Below are 18,149 nucleotides of genomic sequence, written 5' to 3'. Positions count from 1 at the left end.
ATCCACAAAGGATTTGAATGAAAGTCCTTTATGCGCAAAAAAGCTGCTCAATGCGCTTCAGTGCCTGCTACAGTATACTTTTGCGCTCGACCAAGTATTGCAGCCAGCATGACAAACACATTTGCAGTGATTATGGGAATTGGGCAGATTGTATACGCACACGGTACACAGTGTGAAAACGTCAGAATAAGCAGCAAAATGCGTCTCTACGGTGTTCCCGCAGGGAGGAATGTGCTCGTAAGTCGGTCGGCTTGTGCTGACAGACGAGCGGCAGGGCAGCTTGCAGAGAAGCCGCGATTTGCTGAGTGCGCTACGAATTTGGCAAGAGAACGCATGTTAAAATTCAACGGGAGACTCTATTTACATGAGCACCGCAGGCGAGCACAATTGAATGAAAAAATAGTAACGTATTTTTAACGCTTCTCTGCCTCTCTGCTGTCCTTGTTTCATGCAGAGAAAAATAAATTAAAAAAAAGTTACGGTATGTTAAAATTTTCATTATAAGTGTAGGCGTGGGTTTGGATTTTTTTGCAAAACATTTTGATTTGTATTGCTCTGGTAGGCTATTCCAACTTTTACGATTTTGAAAGATAGACATTTTTTTTTTCGATAGAAAACAAAAGAATTTCATACTTTAACAAGTTGAAATATACTTTATAGCTAGCTAGCAAGCCCAATACCTGAGCTAAAGAACCCTCTAAATATATAGTAGCTGTAGCACCATCTTATTATTTAAATACATATCAATGCAGATTACATGATGTAGCAAAGATAATAGTAACCAAGTACTTTCCAATAACAGTATATCAAAATATGTACCACAATTTCAAAGTCATTAGCCCTGTTGAGGGACATCATTCCATTCCCATCTATTGATAGTAGGGGTGTGCCAAAAAATAGATTCATAAAAGAATTGATATTCTCATTTATTAATCGAATCGAATCAATTTTAATATCCAAAAATCAATTTTATTTAAATCAGAAATGAAGAAGAAGGGGAAAAGGCAGTTGTAGCCCACATGCTGTTTTTATGGAAAAAGGCACTTACAATACAAAATGAATAAATGTTTAAACAAAAAAACAAAAAACAAAAAAAAAGACACTTTAATGTCTCTATTTGTCCTTTTGTCTTGCAAAGCAGACTGGAGTAGATCATGACAATGTTGTGCATATCTGTAAATTGAAGCAGAAATCATTTGTCAATCAAATAATTGTGAATCGAAAATCGTTTGAATCGAGAATCAAAAATTGATTCTGAATTGATTCGTAGACCCAAAAATCGTAATCGAATCGAATCGTGAGACAGTCAAAGATTCCCAGCCCTAATTGATAGAGTAGCCTACTATGAAAAAAGATCACCTTTAAATAACAATATTACATTTTCAAATTCACTGGCTCAACACTGTTGTAGAAGGATAATATTAGCTGTCCACTAGCAAAGGTTGACTTTTTTTTTTTAATTACATAATATTAGAAAATTAACACCAAACAAAAATAATGCATGTATTGCCAAGACGGCATTTCTAAGTTTGACTATGTGTATGAAATGTTGGACTTCTTCAGCATTCATACAATGTAAAAACAGCGCTCGATTTGAGACCATTATGTATTGTTAAATTACCATATTACGTGGGGAAACCAACGTTGGATGTAAAGACTCCATCTCCCAGCATGCCCCGCGGCCGGCGTGGGTTTTGCATGCGGCGGACTGAAAACGTTCAAGAGTGTTTGGGAGGCGGAGAGTCACAGTCGGCTCGCCGAGGGGAGCTGTGTTGTGTGTCGGCCGGGCAGCAGGAGGAGCCCGCACCGACCGGAGAGAGCGAGGAGAAGAGAAGACGACGAGAAGAAAAGAGAGGAAGGGGTGGAGAAAAAAGAGAAAAAAGAGGACCCGATTGAAAGGAAGACGCGAACGCTGCGCGGATGAAGAAAGCGGAGCGGCGACGGTCGAAAGGCTCGCGTGAAGTTTGCCGCTTGAAACATGGACAGACGGGGTGTCGACTAGGGACAAAAACACGGCAGAGAGACACGTCGGCGGGAGGTGAGCGACCGTTTCTGGGTTAAAACAGCAGCCGGGGGGACGCGAGGAGGGACTGAACGGAGGGACGTTGTTGGAAACCTCACATCTGGCTTTTGTTGAAGTTCGCACGACGGGTATCGAACATCTGGACCCGATGTTTTTTTTGTTTTTTTGTTTTTTTTTATCCTGCTGATTGCTCGCATTATGTGGCTTGTTTCTTTAAAAATGAGGTGCAAAAATGTGGTTATGCATGGATGAGGTGGTCATACAAAAGATTGTCGTCTTTTTGAGTTCGTCTTCCGCCCACTTAACAAATCTGACCATTGACTGTACAGTGTAGTCATCCTTGAAGAGGTGGGGAACCTGAGGCCCGTGGGCTGTAAATGGCCCAGAAGCGAGTTTGAGCTGCCGTGCAATTCTAGTCCAAAATATGTTTAAATGCTCATAAAATTTACTTCTTGTCATAATGACCCTGAATGTAACATAACGTGTATTTTTTTTAAATACTTTCCAGGGATTCTCAGGCTAATGCAGGATGTCCATGGGTCCCGCCCAAAAAAGTCGAATATTGTTCAGGTCTTAAAATGCACACATAAAAATATGTATTTTGCTGCTAGTACATTTAAATTTTCAGGCAAATGCAGCATCTAAAGATCACACCTAAACAGCCTAAATATTTTTTTTCCCTAAATGAAGCCCCAATTATCGTTAAAGAGTTGTTCAGGTTTTAAAATGCACAAAAACATGTTTGTTTTTTTTTATTTGCAGCTAGTAAATGAATACTTTGCAAAATTTGATACAATGTGCACGTAATTTTCCTAACATCTTAAATTCTATTATTACGTAAATAAATGTCTCATGTGCACTTAAAATTGATATTTGACCCTTTACATTCATCATTCAAAGGTGGTGAAATTCACAAAATAATCCACATTTTCTATGAAAATGTAATAAACTTGTTACTAGCATTTAGCATGTTAGCATATAGAGATCAGAATGATCAAAACCACATTTTATTTTGTCAAGAGACAATTTAGGTAGTTTTGCCACATGCTACATTACAAAAAAAATAAAATAAATGAATAGTGACATAAAAAAATAGCCAAAAGTGGTATTAAATTGGCATGCTTGCAACTGCAGCTACCCTAAATTTATTGTTATTAGGCAGAGTAACAAGTCTGACAATCTCATCCCAAACAAGCACATGTGCGCGGGTTAAGTACACAAACAGGTTTTCCTCATTTTGGACTCTGCAGCTGAGTGCGGATGTGAGCTGTTTGGGATTTAAAGGCGCATAGGAAGGAAGGAAAGGGGGGGGGATCACAGTGGACGTGGACGAGAGAATCTGCAAGGGGCGCTTGCCAAGAAATTCAGCTTGTTGTGAGCCAGGCGTGGATGTTTGCAGTGGAACAGGGTGGAGGTGGGGTGGGGGCAGTAAAGACACTAACAACAAGCATCACACTTAGTCATGTTTAAACTGCTGTGTTGTCTTGTGGTTATATAACACATTGGGATCAATACAGTGAACAGAAAGGTCTTTTATCCAGTTCAACTCCCTTGGTGTAGACTACTACTTATGTTAGCTTCTCATGCTAGCCCCTTGCTAGCGAGCCGGTTTGATAGGACTCGCGGCCAAAGCCAGTATCGACCAGGTTTTTACAAAAGTGGGACTTTGGATCTTCTGTGACGAGTTTTGTGTGTTCGAGTCTGTTTGTGCAAGTTCCAAGGAACACAGTCGTGGGGATGATTGAGCCTGAAAATTGGTTGTGTTAGGTAAAACCAACTTTTCGAGGGGAAAAAAAAGGACTTATTTGGATCTTCTGTTTCAGGTATCGCACATTAAAATATGTTTGTTTTACAACAAGTAGAAGTACAGATTTCTACGTTAGCGGTTAGCCGCTATAGTGCGAGTAGTCGTGCGGATGACTTTGATAGAATTCTGAATTGTTAGTAGTTTTATTTTGATAAGTTTCTACTTTCCATTCCTGTTGGCTTTACAGTACTGTACTCTACGGTATTGTCCAGCTTCTTCCTAACAAAGGACCTTAATTTGTCTATGTTTTCTCTGACAGGTGTTGTGCATTTCTGTTTATTTGGTTTGACAAGGAAAAGCACAAAGGACAGATACTGCTATGTTAGCTTCCTGCGCTAGCCAGGTTGATTGAACTTTCAGCCTCAGCTTGAATGTATCAACCTTCATTTTATGTAATACTTTTTTTTATTTGGATCGTTTATAAGATGTGTTGTGTGTTTTAGTGTGTTTCTGTTTGTGCAGTTTGACGAGAAGGAGCAGTGAGTAGTAGAGACCAGCATGTTAGCTTCTTATGTTAGCCTCTTGTGCTAGCTCGGCTTGATAGGACGCTTAGCCGAAACTTTTTGTCAGTTCACGAGTCACGACCGTAACTTAGATCTTCTTTGACTGGTGCTGTTTGAAAAGAAGGATGCTGAGTAGAGTTGTAGACTACTAGGTTAGCTAAGTAACACACTATCCGCTGACTGGTTAGCCAACCAGTGTCAGTAGTCAAATGGCTGACTGAGCTAGAGTGTTGGTTCTGTGAGGTTGTATTAAGCACTGATTATGTAAGTTTTACTTCTCATTTATAGTGGTTTGAGAGGATTCTCAGCCACTGCTAACTTTTTGTGATAAAAAGAGCTTCTCTTGTTAGCACTCCACCGACTTGTAAAGCACTGTATTATATTAACAAAGCATGTGTTTCTGTTTTCTTTTTTTTTCCAGACACCATTGTAAAAAACGCGCTGGCAACCTGGTCCATGTTAAAGTAATGGAAAGACTACGTTTGGTGGCCACTGCCACGCATCTGTGGAAATACCCTAGCGGCTCGAGTGGCTAGTCGTGTCGAGCCTGTCAGCCGATATCGCTCAGGAACGCCATGCTAAAGTGGCGCGAAAATAACAATCAGGAGCGCGCTGTTCACGCAGAGGGAAAACGCTGGAAAAAGTTGGTGGAAAATCTTGTTTTTTCGCCTAGTTTTTGATCCCCTGGTTTTTTTTTCTTCATTATTTTGACCTAGATACTTCTGCGAGCCACTTACATTTTGGCCAATCACATCTAAATGCAACCTACTTTTCTGTGAACAGTAATGGATGGAAATGACAGCCTGGCTTAGTGAGGATGTAAGTGGCAAAAGGATGGAAGCCATATGATGAGAAGGAGGACTAGCTGGAACCAGCCGAGCACAATGGCCCACACCAGTTTGCTGCAGGGGAAACGCTTTTACTGCCGGGAATGGGTCTTCCACAAGATCCAGCATTGCCTTCAGGAGAAAAGCAGCAACCTGAGCGGGGGGACCGGCACCCCCAGTAAGCAGCCCCCTGGCGGAGGCGTGGCCAACCCCAGCGGCGTGACATCAGGCTCGGTGAAAAGCGGAAACGCCTGGGGGGTGTTGCTGGTCGGCGGTCCCGGCAGCGGCAAAACGGCGCTGTGCACAGAGTTGCTGTGGCCCACGTCTGCGCAGGGAGCCCAGCGAGGGGGCCTGCACCAACAAGGCCTCGCCTTCCACTTCTGCCGGGCGGACGACTCGGACACGCTGTGCGTCGCCGGCTTCATCCGCGGCCTGGTGGCGCAGATCTGCCGCAGCGGGCTGGTGCCGGGATACGAGGAGAAGGTGCGCGACCCGGCCGTGCAAGGTGCGCTGCAGCCCGGCGAGTGTGAGAGGAACCCCACCGAGGCCTTCAAAAGGTAACATAATACTGCGATCCCCCTCAAATATATTACGATTGCAATTTAAGTACTTTTCTTTCTTTTTTTTTTCTTTTTTTTTGACAAACGAGGCCAAAAAATTGCCTCAGATGCTTCCAGGTGATATTGGAAATTTGCTTTTGCCTCCCAATGTACAATTACAAAGACAACCCTTCCCCCTGCCACCTCCTGACCCTGATGCACCCTTCCCCCATTTTTTTTTTTTTTCTTTTCCCGACTGCCACTCACACTCATTGCATAGCTCCACCTCAGCGGCCTCATTGCATGTCATGCCTGAGTAGGTTTTTCTCTCCGGTTTGGCATTCCGGACAGGACTATGCCGATGTTTCTGTGTCGTTTGGGTGCTGTGAGTCTGCTAACAGATTCACCAGCCAACCCGAGTGACACCTTGATCATAATGACTGCAGGTCCGGACAGTGGATCCGTACATGAGTTTGTATACGGCTTGTCGTACTGTAGGTCAGGCGGTGTGTGTGCGCGCGCACTGAGCACTCACATTTCTCGTCTAGCCATCTGCTGACGCTTGTTGCGCCCTCTGAACACTTCACACACAGAGTGGAAAAGTAGGTCACGGCAAGGTAAACCATTTTTTAAACGCTCACCAGAGTCAACACACCTTTTATTTCCCGCCCCCACCCGTCACCCTCCTTCCCAGGGAAGCACTTGTCATATGGTCATAATCGTGAGGCCGCAAAAGGCAAGTTACCGAAGGGGCTAAAATAGTTTGAACTCGTGCTGCACTAACAAATATTTTTAGAATTGATTAATCTATCAATTATTCTGTTGATTAATCAACTAATCGAATCACTTTAATTTTGCAATAAAGTGTACTACAAAAGCAATCTTCCCTGATTACTGTTTATTAACCAGGGATTGATGTTTATTTCATACTTTGTATTCAGATAGCGATTAATAAAAAGGGGGATTGGAATGATTGATGTTACCAGTTTGGTCATTGTTTTCCAAAGTAAAAACAGATGTTTGCAAATGTCTTATTTTTATTAAACACAGAAGATAATCAAGTCTTCTTTAAGTCTTTTTTTTCATGAAGGACTACAGAAATCAGTAAACAATTACTGTTGATATGCTGAAATCAGAGGATTAACATAGCTGTCAATTAATTTGATAATTGATTATATTTTGATGTATATAAGTAATACAACTTCAACGGGAAACAGTAGTAGTGGTTAACATGTACACTTTGCTAAATTAGCAACATTGTTTTGGTTATACACATTGCCGACAATTTACAGCATTCGCTCGGAACGAAACTTCCACTCTTCGAAGAATTCCATGTTCATGTTTGGGTTACTGCATTTTTGTTTTGAGTTAAGACATGTGTAAAGAGCCCCTATAGCCAAAGACAGCTCATCACAATTGATTTTGTATTGTTTTTGAGCTAAGTGATCATTTCATTGAATAATGTCTAAAGTGTAAACATAAAAATTTGGCTTGTCATACACAAATAATAGGATCAGTCTCCCTGATGTCATAGTATCTGGATTTTAGGGTACGGGGAGTGTTTTAGGGTGTGAGGACTGTTTGGTTCTATTATTGTTCTGAGTATCACCTACAGATGTTGCACATAATCATACTGAATGTACATCAAGAATGTTACTCGTTTTTGCAGTCCACCATTTCATATATAACAATATTGTTTACAAAAAACAAACAAACAAACATGTGAGCCGATTTGATCCATCCTGAAGCGAGGATCCCCCCCCCCCCCCCCCCCCCAAAGTACTTCATTGAATAATATCTGATGTGAACACACCTCGGGATCATCATACATAAATTATCTGATCATTCTCCCTAGTGTCATATTAGCTATCTGTTTTCAGGGTGCATTGGCACTATTTGACAAAAGAATAAAAAAAAGAAAAGGACGGGAGTAAAACTTTATCATTACTCTAGCATGACAAAATTCACAAGGGGGTGCGCTTGTTTTGACTACACACTTCCAAGGCTACTCAGTAAAAAGTTATACAGGTCGCATTTAGTTAAGGGTGTTGTTAAACAGATTTTTTTTTTTTCCTTTTCTTTTTAGGAGCATTTAGCCTCCGCCGACCCCCGTCCAGCTGTGACTTTCAGCCAGTGAGTGCATGCGAGAGGCCCCTGCCAAATTCTTTGTCCTCCTCAAAGGCAAACAAGTCGGTTTGTTGATAGTAATCGCCAGTCGTGTGTTAATGCAGAGAAACTGGTTCAGACACGGGTTTGACGTCCGCGCTGTACAAGACGACCGCTGCTTTTCCCACTGTGTGCGCTTGCGGGCAAGCTAGACTTGAGGCATTTTGAGCGCAGATTTGAACGCTTTGTTTGTCCAGTCTGTACACATTTGCAACGTACCTGCACATTTCTCTTGTAAATGTCGTATTCTAGCTATGTGTTTTTCTTTTGACACTGGTGGTTTGATGGCTTGGGAACAGGTTTGCGCAGTTGCAGGAGCCGGGTTACTCACTGCTGACTCACGAGCCATCAAACACAGAAAAATAGATGTAAGAGTTGTCACAATCGTCATTTCAAGGAATAAAAACCCGATGAATGATGGCAATGAAGGAAATGCGGTAGCTGTGACAGGATAATTGCTATCTCAGGGCCTATTTAATCACTTTGTGTTCAAATTATGAGTTGGTTAACATAAAATTAAAATCACATTGTGTCACATTGTGTACACTACAAAAATAAAACGACATTAATCACTCAAGGGTAATACTGTAAGCATGGGGATCCTTAAAAAGTCTTAAATTTTACTTTCCGAAAGGCCTTAATTATCCAGAAAAAGTTGAGCTGAAAATCCGATGTTTAAAAACTAACTAACCAAATAAATAAAGGAGTGTTTGGAAAATTTTTCTGTTGTTTTTGAGAAATTTTAATACTTAGCACTTCCGTGTATCAGATAAACTTATGTGAATGAGGCCCGGAAGTGTTAAGTGTGGCTTCTTTAATCATACTCCCTTTTTGAGGGGTATTTTGTCCAAATTTGCTCAAACATTCTGACAGGGCTTCACAATTGTTGTGCAGACGTTTGTTCAGCTGTTGTAGTGTTGCATTGCCACACGACCTTTCCGTTGACAGTCTTCCTTTTGAAGTAGTGTACGAACTGATCACATTTAGGAGTGATCAGAGGATTGTTAAAGACAAAATGCCCTGAAGCACATATTCCAATTTTTTAAAAAAATTTTTAAATAATCTTTTAATTAAAAAAAAAAAAGTTAGTGTTATTTATGTTGATTGTTTGCATGAAAACAGTGTTTCCGAGCCAGCAAATGACTTTTTTCAGTATATGTTTATTTTTTTAATTTTTTTTTTATTTTTTTGAGTATTTCACAACTGTGATGGTAAACAGCAATGGCAGGCAGATCACAACTACACGACACTACTGTGTTGTACTACATGTACAACACTGAGCCAAACCAGGTTACATGACCTTAAAAATAAATAAATAAATAATATCTATATATATATATATATATATATATATATATATATATATATATATATATAAAATATTTTATATATATATATATATATATATATATATATATATATATATATATATATATACAATTTTTAACATGATTCGGTGAATTAAAAAAAAAAATACACCAGCAGTGCAGTGTAAATACAAACACGGTAAAGACTCTCCATAGCTTCCACTAATAAACTAGACTAAATTTAGCTCCTCCCTGCCACACAAATTTCTTAGTCTCTCACTTGAGGTGTATCTCTTCAACAATCAATTCCTGGACATCAGTTACTACTTTCCTCTTCGTCAGGCCTTTGACACCATCTTGTGGCGTCGTAGGGCACCTAAGAATTCTAGCCTGGCATGCACGGTGCAATGTTTCCAGTCATTTTTGTAGCTCTAGCTGGGATAGACTTTTATAGACAATAATTACTCATTCTAAGATAGTCATGTCATGTTTAGGTTTTGTGCCCTGCGATTGGCAGAAAGTACTTTACCACTATCGGTATTCGCACAATTTCAAAGTAAACAATTACAAGCAATGATACATTTGTCCAATGATCAAGCTTTGACAATGGAATGGGTTCCCCAACTAGTTGACTGGATTTTGTCTGTCTGTTTCCACCAGCCGCTGGACCTACGGGCCTCCAACATGCCTTTTCCTTCAGGACAAAAGAACTGGCTTCAAACGGGGGGTAGGGGGAATTAACGCAGTCATGTGGGCCCAATGAATTCCAGCACTTTTGTTTTTGCTGATGGCACTAAAGTGTTTAGTTTAGTAGGTGTGACCTTATCTGGCTGCGCGGTTGGGCCCGGTTCAGCTTTTGCTGCAGTCCCCATGATGAATTGCCAGAGATTTAAGTATTGAACCAAATGCTTTATACCTTTTACCGTGCAAGAAATAGGCCGCAGTTAGGATTATATACTTCAAGTAAATAGATTTATTATGTATTCCTGGCAACAACATCAAACACTAACAAGCGGCTTTGTTCCAAATGAGCTGTTGATATTATGTGTCAATTTATACCGGCTCAGTAGTCTCTAAATAACATTTAACAGAACGGGGAAGTTTTCAGCTCATGGGAGCGAGACTCTCGAGTGGCAAAAAGCCAGAAATGAGGAAAAAACATCTAACATGTTTCCTCTTGGGCAATTGTGGGGAAATTGGCCATGTCACATGTTTTATTGCAGATCCTAAACAGAATTCAAGGCTGAGCACGTTTCAGTTTCATCTGAACTAAACCAGGGCAGATTTTAATGGCCAGGCGTGGGCGCTTTGTGTATTTCTTTTCCACTCGTCTGTTGCCTCCTTGACTGGGCGGTTGTACTTTTTGAGGTACAGTACTGTATAAGGAACACTATCCATGCCTTTCATGTGGTGCGCGGCAGCAGACGAGTTGCTGAAAATTAGGGCCACATTTTAGCAAGCAAGCAACAGCAAAAACTTCCACTTCCACTTCCATCCACCCCCTTCTCTTGTGACACATCAAGTCCAGTGGAGCAGAAGAGGAGAAACGGCAGCAGCAACGGTGCAATGATGACTCAGCACTCTGTGGCTAGCCTCTGTCTCAACATTACAGGGGGATATTATGTGAGTGAAAAAAAAATACAGCTCAAATGTAGTGTACAGAAGAGTTCAGTCCTCCTCATACTGCAGCGATGTAAATATAAAACTTTACAAAAGAAAGTTGAATTAGATCAAATTGGTTTTAGTTTGTAAGCCAACTACGACTTCTAACAATTGCCTCCAATTACTTTGGTCCTCATAAAGTCACTGACCTGGACAAAACTTGAAGGACAATCAAGATTTGGCAGGAAACTTTACCGGCCACTCCAAAGAGTGTGTCGGGTTTGCGGGGATTCCCATACGCCGCAGTTGTCGACAGGGAAACGGGCGGAGGTAGTGGGTGTGTTGAAGGGGGATGAAATTTCAAGATTCAGTTGGCAGCATTGGCTAGCTCATCAGGAATGCGAACCTTGCTTGGACTTGGAAGATCTTGAGGGATTTGCACGAGTTATCTGAAGCATACGTGCTGGCTAGAAAAAGTAGCATGTGTATATGATTGGAAATCATTAATCAGTGTAATAAATTGTATGTCAGATAAATAAACAGAGGTAGTAACAACATACTACTTCTTCTGGAGCGCTTTGTCAACGTTTCGCATGCAACTCCGGTTTGACCTACTTTAGCTGTTTTGTTTTTTTTCCAACTGTCATTGAGAAGCTAATTTGGGATGGACACCATTCCAGATGCAGCCCTCAGTGTTGTTGCCGCAGAAATAAAAACAAAAACACTGCGGTCTCTTCTATGTTATGGGTCCCATGACTGAACAATTAGACATCATGAGGTTTGATCTCAGAAGATCGCCAGACATGAATGGTAGATGGTAAATTTGGCTTCTTTTTTTTTTTTTCTTTTTTTTTTTTTTTTAAGTAAGGCACAATCATGGTAAACCAAACCTTCATGCGTTTCCCTCTTGACCAAGAGGACTTGGACTACGCTAGGTCCTATTTGAGAAAGCATTTGAGGGCAAACAAGATCCCTGTGAAGAATACAGTTACAGCATTCTTGTGATGGCATTCTATGTAAAAATACAAAATGAAACAATCTGAGGTGACTGACTCCCTTTGGATAAGGTGAAGCATTAGTCAGCAGGTGTTTTACTGCATCTCCCTGACTACGTACGTAAAGTCGCTCCAAACTGAATACATGGTTGAATCAATTACCTAATCATCGTTGAACGCTTTCTCCCCAACTCTTAAGATATATTGTTCTTATGAGATTGTTAGTCTGTGAAAACTCTATGAAAACTTTGGATATGTTAGGGGAGAACATTCATGAGAATGTCACTAATGATATACAGTCCCAGCAGAGTTGCATTAGTTACATGCATTCAATTCTCAGAGCTGCAGAGCATTAGCCAAAGAATGTCAACATTTTGAAAAAGATCTGTGAGGACAAGTTATGCGTATCAAGTTTCTTTACAAAGGGACATTGAAAACACCGTAACACGAATGTCAGACAAGACTCGTTGTCAAGCTGTCCAAGCACAAAACTTTTCAAAGACTCAACAGTATTGCGACCATAGACTGGCCTTGAAGTCAAGGTCACATTAAGCAAGAAAAGACAGACTTTGAGGAGTTCAGTCAAGTGAAAAAGCACGTCAAGGCATGTAGAAATCTGCAAGACGATGAAAATTGTATAATAAACTGAGAAGTTTGAAAAATAAACATGAGATCGATATGAAGACTAAGCGCTGCTGTTTTCTCGCAGTTTTAGTCTTGACTCATCTTGAGAATAAATGTTGTGTTTTTGAAACACAGACCCCCAAAGTATTTCTTGAAGACCAATACCCATCTCAAGTACAATGGGCTCCTTGGCTTATGACTGGACCGGGCTACATGTTTTGAGGTTATAAGCTGCGTTATGTTAGTTATAGATGACAATGAGACAAGACTTGCGTACACTTTGATGTTCTGCCACTCTTGTAATAGAACTAAGTCACTACCAGACCGATGACCAGCTTGATAGTACATATTTCCCCCTAATTTGTTATGTAGCTCCTGCTCAGGGTCATCCTTGTAATTTCATTTTAGTAGCCCCCTTCCAATGAGTTTCCTTATTGCTTGATGCTGCCTTAACCTTGCAACTACCTCAGTCGTCCAACAGCAGTGTGCGAGTGCAACATGACAGATGGTGAGTGCATTAAATGTCTTTCACACCATGTCTTCTGTACAGCACTTGGCATCAACGCAGACATATGTCGAGGACTCGAGCGAGAGGCGCGCACTCGGTCGGACGTGCTCGGCAAAGTGGCTTTTGTTGCGCTTACTTTGCTTTAATATCCCACAGAGTTGTCTTTTTGTCTGTTGCTCTTGTCGTTTGACTCTTCGACAGCCCAAAAGTAGCTGAATTGCGCGAGAACAATGGCCCTTTGTCCGGCCCACTTGCTGTCACTGTGGATTTGATTGTCTCGGTAGGCAACACAGACGCGGCTATTCACGCCCAGTCATCCCCGTGCGTGGACATTCCTTTTGGCAACGCTCCCAGATGGCACTGCAGGTTCTCCGCGGGCTGCAGCCATCAGGAGAGATTAGCCGAGGAAGACCGAGTAAGACCACAATCAAGCGGGGAAAATCGTCTTAAGGGTGTTAGGAGATTTTCAAAAAGGGAGCGCCAAGGGGGTAAAGATGTTTCATTTAGCCTTGTTAGGACTGTTTCTAGATCAGTGTTCCCAAACCTTAAATTACATAAATCTCACGGCACACGTACAAAATAAAAGTATATATTGTTGGCGTACCATCGAAATGATCACTTATCAGGAGACTGTCAACTGGAATCATTTACTCCCACTGACGAACACACACGTTTTTGAACAGGTAGGCATGCAAGAGGGTTTCACCCAGCTTGAATGTGAAATTCAGGTTTATAAAGCAATGTAATAACTAACAGATCCCTATAGATGGCGGCGTTGCGACTTTGAGATCAGTGCAGCTTTTGAATTGAAGATAGTGGTGAGGATTGAATCTCAGTTTGTCTTGAGGATTATGGAGAGAAACGTCAACATATTGGAAGTCGAACAAGTTTAGGCACCTCACACTGGAACGAGTATGTACTGTATATGTATGGTATAAACAGCATGTGGCACAGTAGTTAGTTGATGGTATGTGTTGCGTTGTGATTGTGCGCAAAGATGACATCATGTGAAAAAGCCATATTGGAGCCATACAGTGAGTCAGTATCACTCATTACACGTTTGTTAGTTGTATATCTGTAGTTCAAGATTATTTTGACATTGAAAGCACTTTCTTAGTCATGGTTTTTATTTTGAATAGTTTGTGGTGTCAAAAAAGCAAAATATTAGGGATGCACCGAAATTAACATTTTTGGCCGAAATTGAAAACTGAAAATGAGAAACGCGTCGCCAAAAACTGAAAAGAAAAGAAAAAAAAATTGGTCACATATCAAAAATAAAAAGCAATGTTTAATATCACTCAGATGCACCATTAGCTACAGTCCACTCCACATTTTCAACAAGACGGAGAAATAAATGAGCTGGATGAATGAAAATAACCACAAGCATAGAGGAAGCACACAGTGCAGTGTCATGTCATTGCGTTTGTTATTCTATGATAAATAAAGTTGTCAGCACACAGACGGTGCTTTTCTGCACATTGTTGGACATAATAACCTGGAGATGAGGCTTTACTTTTGTTTACTTTTTCGAGTGTCGTCACTCATCAACCTCAATTGATTTAGGTTGCCGCTGGCAATGTAGCTCTCGTCTCAGTCATGAGAAATAAGGACAAAGTTGCTTATTCAACGGGGGGTTTATTCGCATTTCAGCAGCAAACAATTTGCTATGACACTTCAGTTGCAGAATAAAACGTTTGATCGCTCTAATAAGCTAGCGCGTAGCTGCTACATGCACACTTGCCGTGTGTTGCATGTTTTTCTCATTTTCGGCTGAATAGTTTCAGGGGCCAAAAATTCGGTGCATCACAACAAAATATTTTAGTTTTCTGTTGTTCTTGACATGTTACTTCTCACAAAATGCTCTTGTTCTCTGCTTTTTGTTCAGAAACTAATGTTTTGGGTGAAACTAACCACCCATTTTCTACTGTTGATGGCTTTGGAGCAAGTTCTCTTGTTTCACGATGAATCAATGTCGTATCCCAAATGGAGCGCGCGTCACCTTAGAAGGTGACCGATTCTATCCGTGCAATGGTCTCTTTGTGGGGAATAAAAATGTAGCTTTGCCTGTATTGATGAATTGATTTGTTCAACCCTATTTTAAAATGCTTAATTAACGTGGGCCCAGATTAAAATGTCACCAACCTGAACTCTTCAGATCCGTTATCGCTGGCGGTTGAGCGGGAAGTAATTTAATGAGTCTCGGGAAATGACATTTTGTCCATCTTACGCCCGCGGCGCTCACACAGGAACAGAGGAGCTCAAAGAAGACTCTGCAGAGCTCGAATACGTTTGTTGACCGCTGCGGTTCACTTAGCATTCATGTGCGACATTAGCAGTGGAGCTTACAGATTCCATGTCTGGCTAGCAGCTTGCCGTTGCTGGAATGGTTAATGTAGCGTTTAAACAGCCAACTTGTAATGTGACGTCTAATTCCGAGTGTTGTACGTCATGTTTGCTTCAATGCGAGATGCTGTGCGGCTGGGTTGGTTTTAATTCCCAGACCACATTCAGTGCTGCTGTTGCAGCAAAATATAATATTATATATGAATAATAATAGCATCTTGAGACATTAGCTCACAGGCCGGTACAAAATGGCCCAATGAATTATAAATGTATCTGCTGTGAGCCGAAATAATGTGCAATGGACTGAACGTTGACTGGGGAAGTTTTGTCCTTCACATCAGAGCTGTCGTGCTGCACACAAACAGTTTTTGCTCGAGTAAGTTCATCATAAAAGGGAAGCCAGGGGTTCTCAAACTTTTTGGATCCAGAGAAATGTTTTCAAGGACTAAACCAGTCCAGCCTCCCCTATAGCTTAGTGTTGTAAACTCTTCCACATACAGTAGATGCTATTTGTTAGCCCTCCTACGGCGTTTCCCATTATGTGTTTACATTAAGCTAGTAGATTTCAAGTCAAATTTGTGTGCTTGTTTGAAAAAGTGTAATTTGTTTTATGTTTAGTCTGACAGTAAACCTGAACTGGGAGTGGCATTAAATAGCTTGAAGTTAAATTTTTGAGTAATTGTTTACTATCTGCCAAATTGCTGCTTATTATGAAATGAGTTCAGTTCACTCCTGCCATCTAGTTTGTATCTCAAATTCTTGCTCACAAGTCAAGGTCAAAATAACAGCCGGACACCTCGTATCTAGAAAGGCTCCGTTCATGTACTAAAACATGTCCCCCCCATCCTGTCCCAGATGCGTGCTCTTGCCTCTGCTGAGCGCCAAGCCGCCGCCACAGGCTCTCTTCCTGTTGGTGGACTCCGTGGACGAGGGCGGCCAGCTGGGTGAGGCGGAACAGAGGTCGCCGCCGGGCTCCCCCAGGACCATTGCCGAGCTCCTCGCCAGTCATCACGAGTTCCTGCCGCCGTGGCTTCTGCTCATCTGCTCTGCAAGGAGACAGAACAAGGCCATTACTAAACTCTTCACAGGTAAAAAAAAAAAAAAAAAAAAAAATGGATAGATAGATAGAAAGAAAGAAATGCAAGGAGATTTATGTAACACTTGCTCGTCTCGATACTTTCCACCTGAAACCTTATTTGCTGCCAAGACTGTTCAAGTAGTATCTCGAGCATCTCGACGTGCCCGAATGACATCGGGGTCGTCGGTGCGGCGCTTGCCTGATGTCCTGTGACACCAGCTGCTGTTATCTTGTCAGGCCAGCAGCCGCCATCCCATTAATCAACACGCAAGTCTGCCTTTCCAAAAGCTTTCCAGCACCCAGGTCGTTTTTGTACAATGAAATTGAAATAACTGCAGTCATAACCCCTCATGATGGCACCGTTATGCATATTTTATTTTTTGCTTTACAGCCCAAAGCTGGGCATTGTGAAAATGTGTTTGGAATGATACTACATGCTTCCAAGGTGAGAATTTGCAGTGTATTGTGTCAGACGGAACAATAGGGTGACAAGCTGCACAAAGCAAGTGGAGGAGACATCTTGTCTTTTGTCTTGCTTCTTTGTAGCTCGATTTGGGCGCCTTTTTGGTTACTCCACTATTACAGCCAAGCTATGAGTATACTGGAGTTCTCGGTTTATGTCAGATTTCGGTGCCTATAGCGGCGAATATTTTAAATTGAAAAATTATGACACTTATACGTATACACATACTGAAATAAGGAGGATCTTATGTACATTTACTGACAAATTTCAGTGTGTGAAATTGGGGTCTGTTTAAATGGTGGTAGATTGGAACACTGACTAGCAGGGACGGGTGGAGGGGTCTTTGAGGACTTGGTGAAGGTCCACTGATTCAACAATTAGACTGCAGTGCAATCTGGTCGTGTAATATTCACCAGACTTTTTGTGTACCACTCAAAACTCAACACATCTACCCCCATATTAGCACATAACTGATTATATTCTGGACGGCCATCACAGCGCAAAGAATCCTCACTATTTCGCATATGGTTTTTGACATTTTAGATTACATTTTGTCTGTTTAATTTGGCATTTTGAGTCGCACTATCCAGTGTATTCAGGTACCTGCATCAAATATTTCAGGGGTCCATTAAATATGGCAGCCCCTGCAGACTACTGAGTAGTACTCAAGATCGCTGCCCGTCTGTTGCCGTTTTGGAGTGTTTTTCATCTTGGAAAAATTGTGCTAAACAGTTGCTATCTACCTCCTCTTCATTCTCGACCGCCTCCTTTCACTTTTCCTTTTTAGTGGCTCTTTGATGGCGGCTGGGCCTTCGTCAAGCTCTGTTTCAAATTGCCCGGCAAATGGTTGTAAACAATCTTGGCGGCAGGCTCCTTTTGAACACAGGAACTCACTCATCACATGTGATTCCACCATTTTGTAAGGAACGAAGGCCATACATTTTTATATCAGCCGTCTTTCTTCCGTGTGTTGCTATGTGAACGTTTGCTCCTGGATCTGTTGAAGCACCTCATTTATTTTCGTATTGAGTTTGTGCACTGGCACGTTTCCGCATTGCATACAATAGCCTTGGCTTTCCTCCTTTGCGGATGCTTTTAGCAGCACTTTTGTTTTGTCTGGTTTCAGTCTTCCTCTTTGAGTTGACTACAATGACGACTTTACTTCTTGCAGGCATGCACACAAACAAAATAGCGTAACCCATTTATGTGGCCTGCCTTCCTTCATTTGTATCAGGAGTAGATTTTCAGTACAGGGGGTCCTCGGTTTACAGCAGCGTCATGTTCCTTTGACACTGACATAAAGCTGCTCAATTTTGTCAGAACACATCATTATTGCTAAAAGACAGTTGCTTATCAGTATGTCA

The 18,149-nt window shown here is 41.4% G+C and overlaps 1 protein-coding gene across 2 annotated transcripts in view; it reads left to right on the top strand.

Moving 5' to 3' along the window:
* Nucleotides 1-1,718: 1,718 nt before the first annotated feature.
* ankrd50 (ankyrin repeat domain 50) overlaps nucleotides 1,719-18,149 on the top strand; it is a 32,046-nt gene continuing 15,615 nt past the window's right edge. The window contains exons 1-3 of one of the 2 annotated variants that reach the window (XM_077532155.1): nucleotides 1,719-2,038; nucleotides 4,755-5,717; nucleotides 16,100-16,332. In XM_077532155.1, coding sequence (XP_077388281.1) covers nucleotides 5,179-5,717; nucleotides 16,100-16,332 — 772 coding nt within the window. In that variant the 5' untranslated portion in view covers nucleotides 1,719-2,038; nucleotides 4,755-5,178. Of the gene's footprint in view, nucleotides 2,039-3,521; nucleotides 3,847-4,754; nucleotides 5,718-16,099; nucleotides 16,333-18,149 lie in introns of those variants that run through there. The other variant, XM_077532156.1, reaches the window with a different exon arrangement.

The sequence above is a fragment of the Festucalex cinctus genome, chromosome 9 (assembly GCF_051991245.1).
Source record: "Festucalex cinctus isolate MCC-2025b chromosome 9, RoL_Fcin_1.0, whole genome shotgun sequence".
NCBI classification, from domain to species: domain Eukaryota; kingdom Metazoa; phylum Chordata; class Actinopteri; order Syngnathiformes; family Syngnathidae; genus Festucalex; species Festucalex cinctus.
The sequence above is the reverse complement of the archived record's forward strand: the minus strand, read 5'-3'. Positions and strand labels throughout refer to the sequence as shown.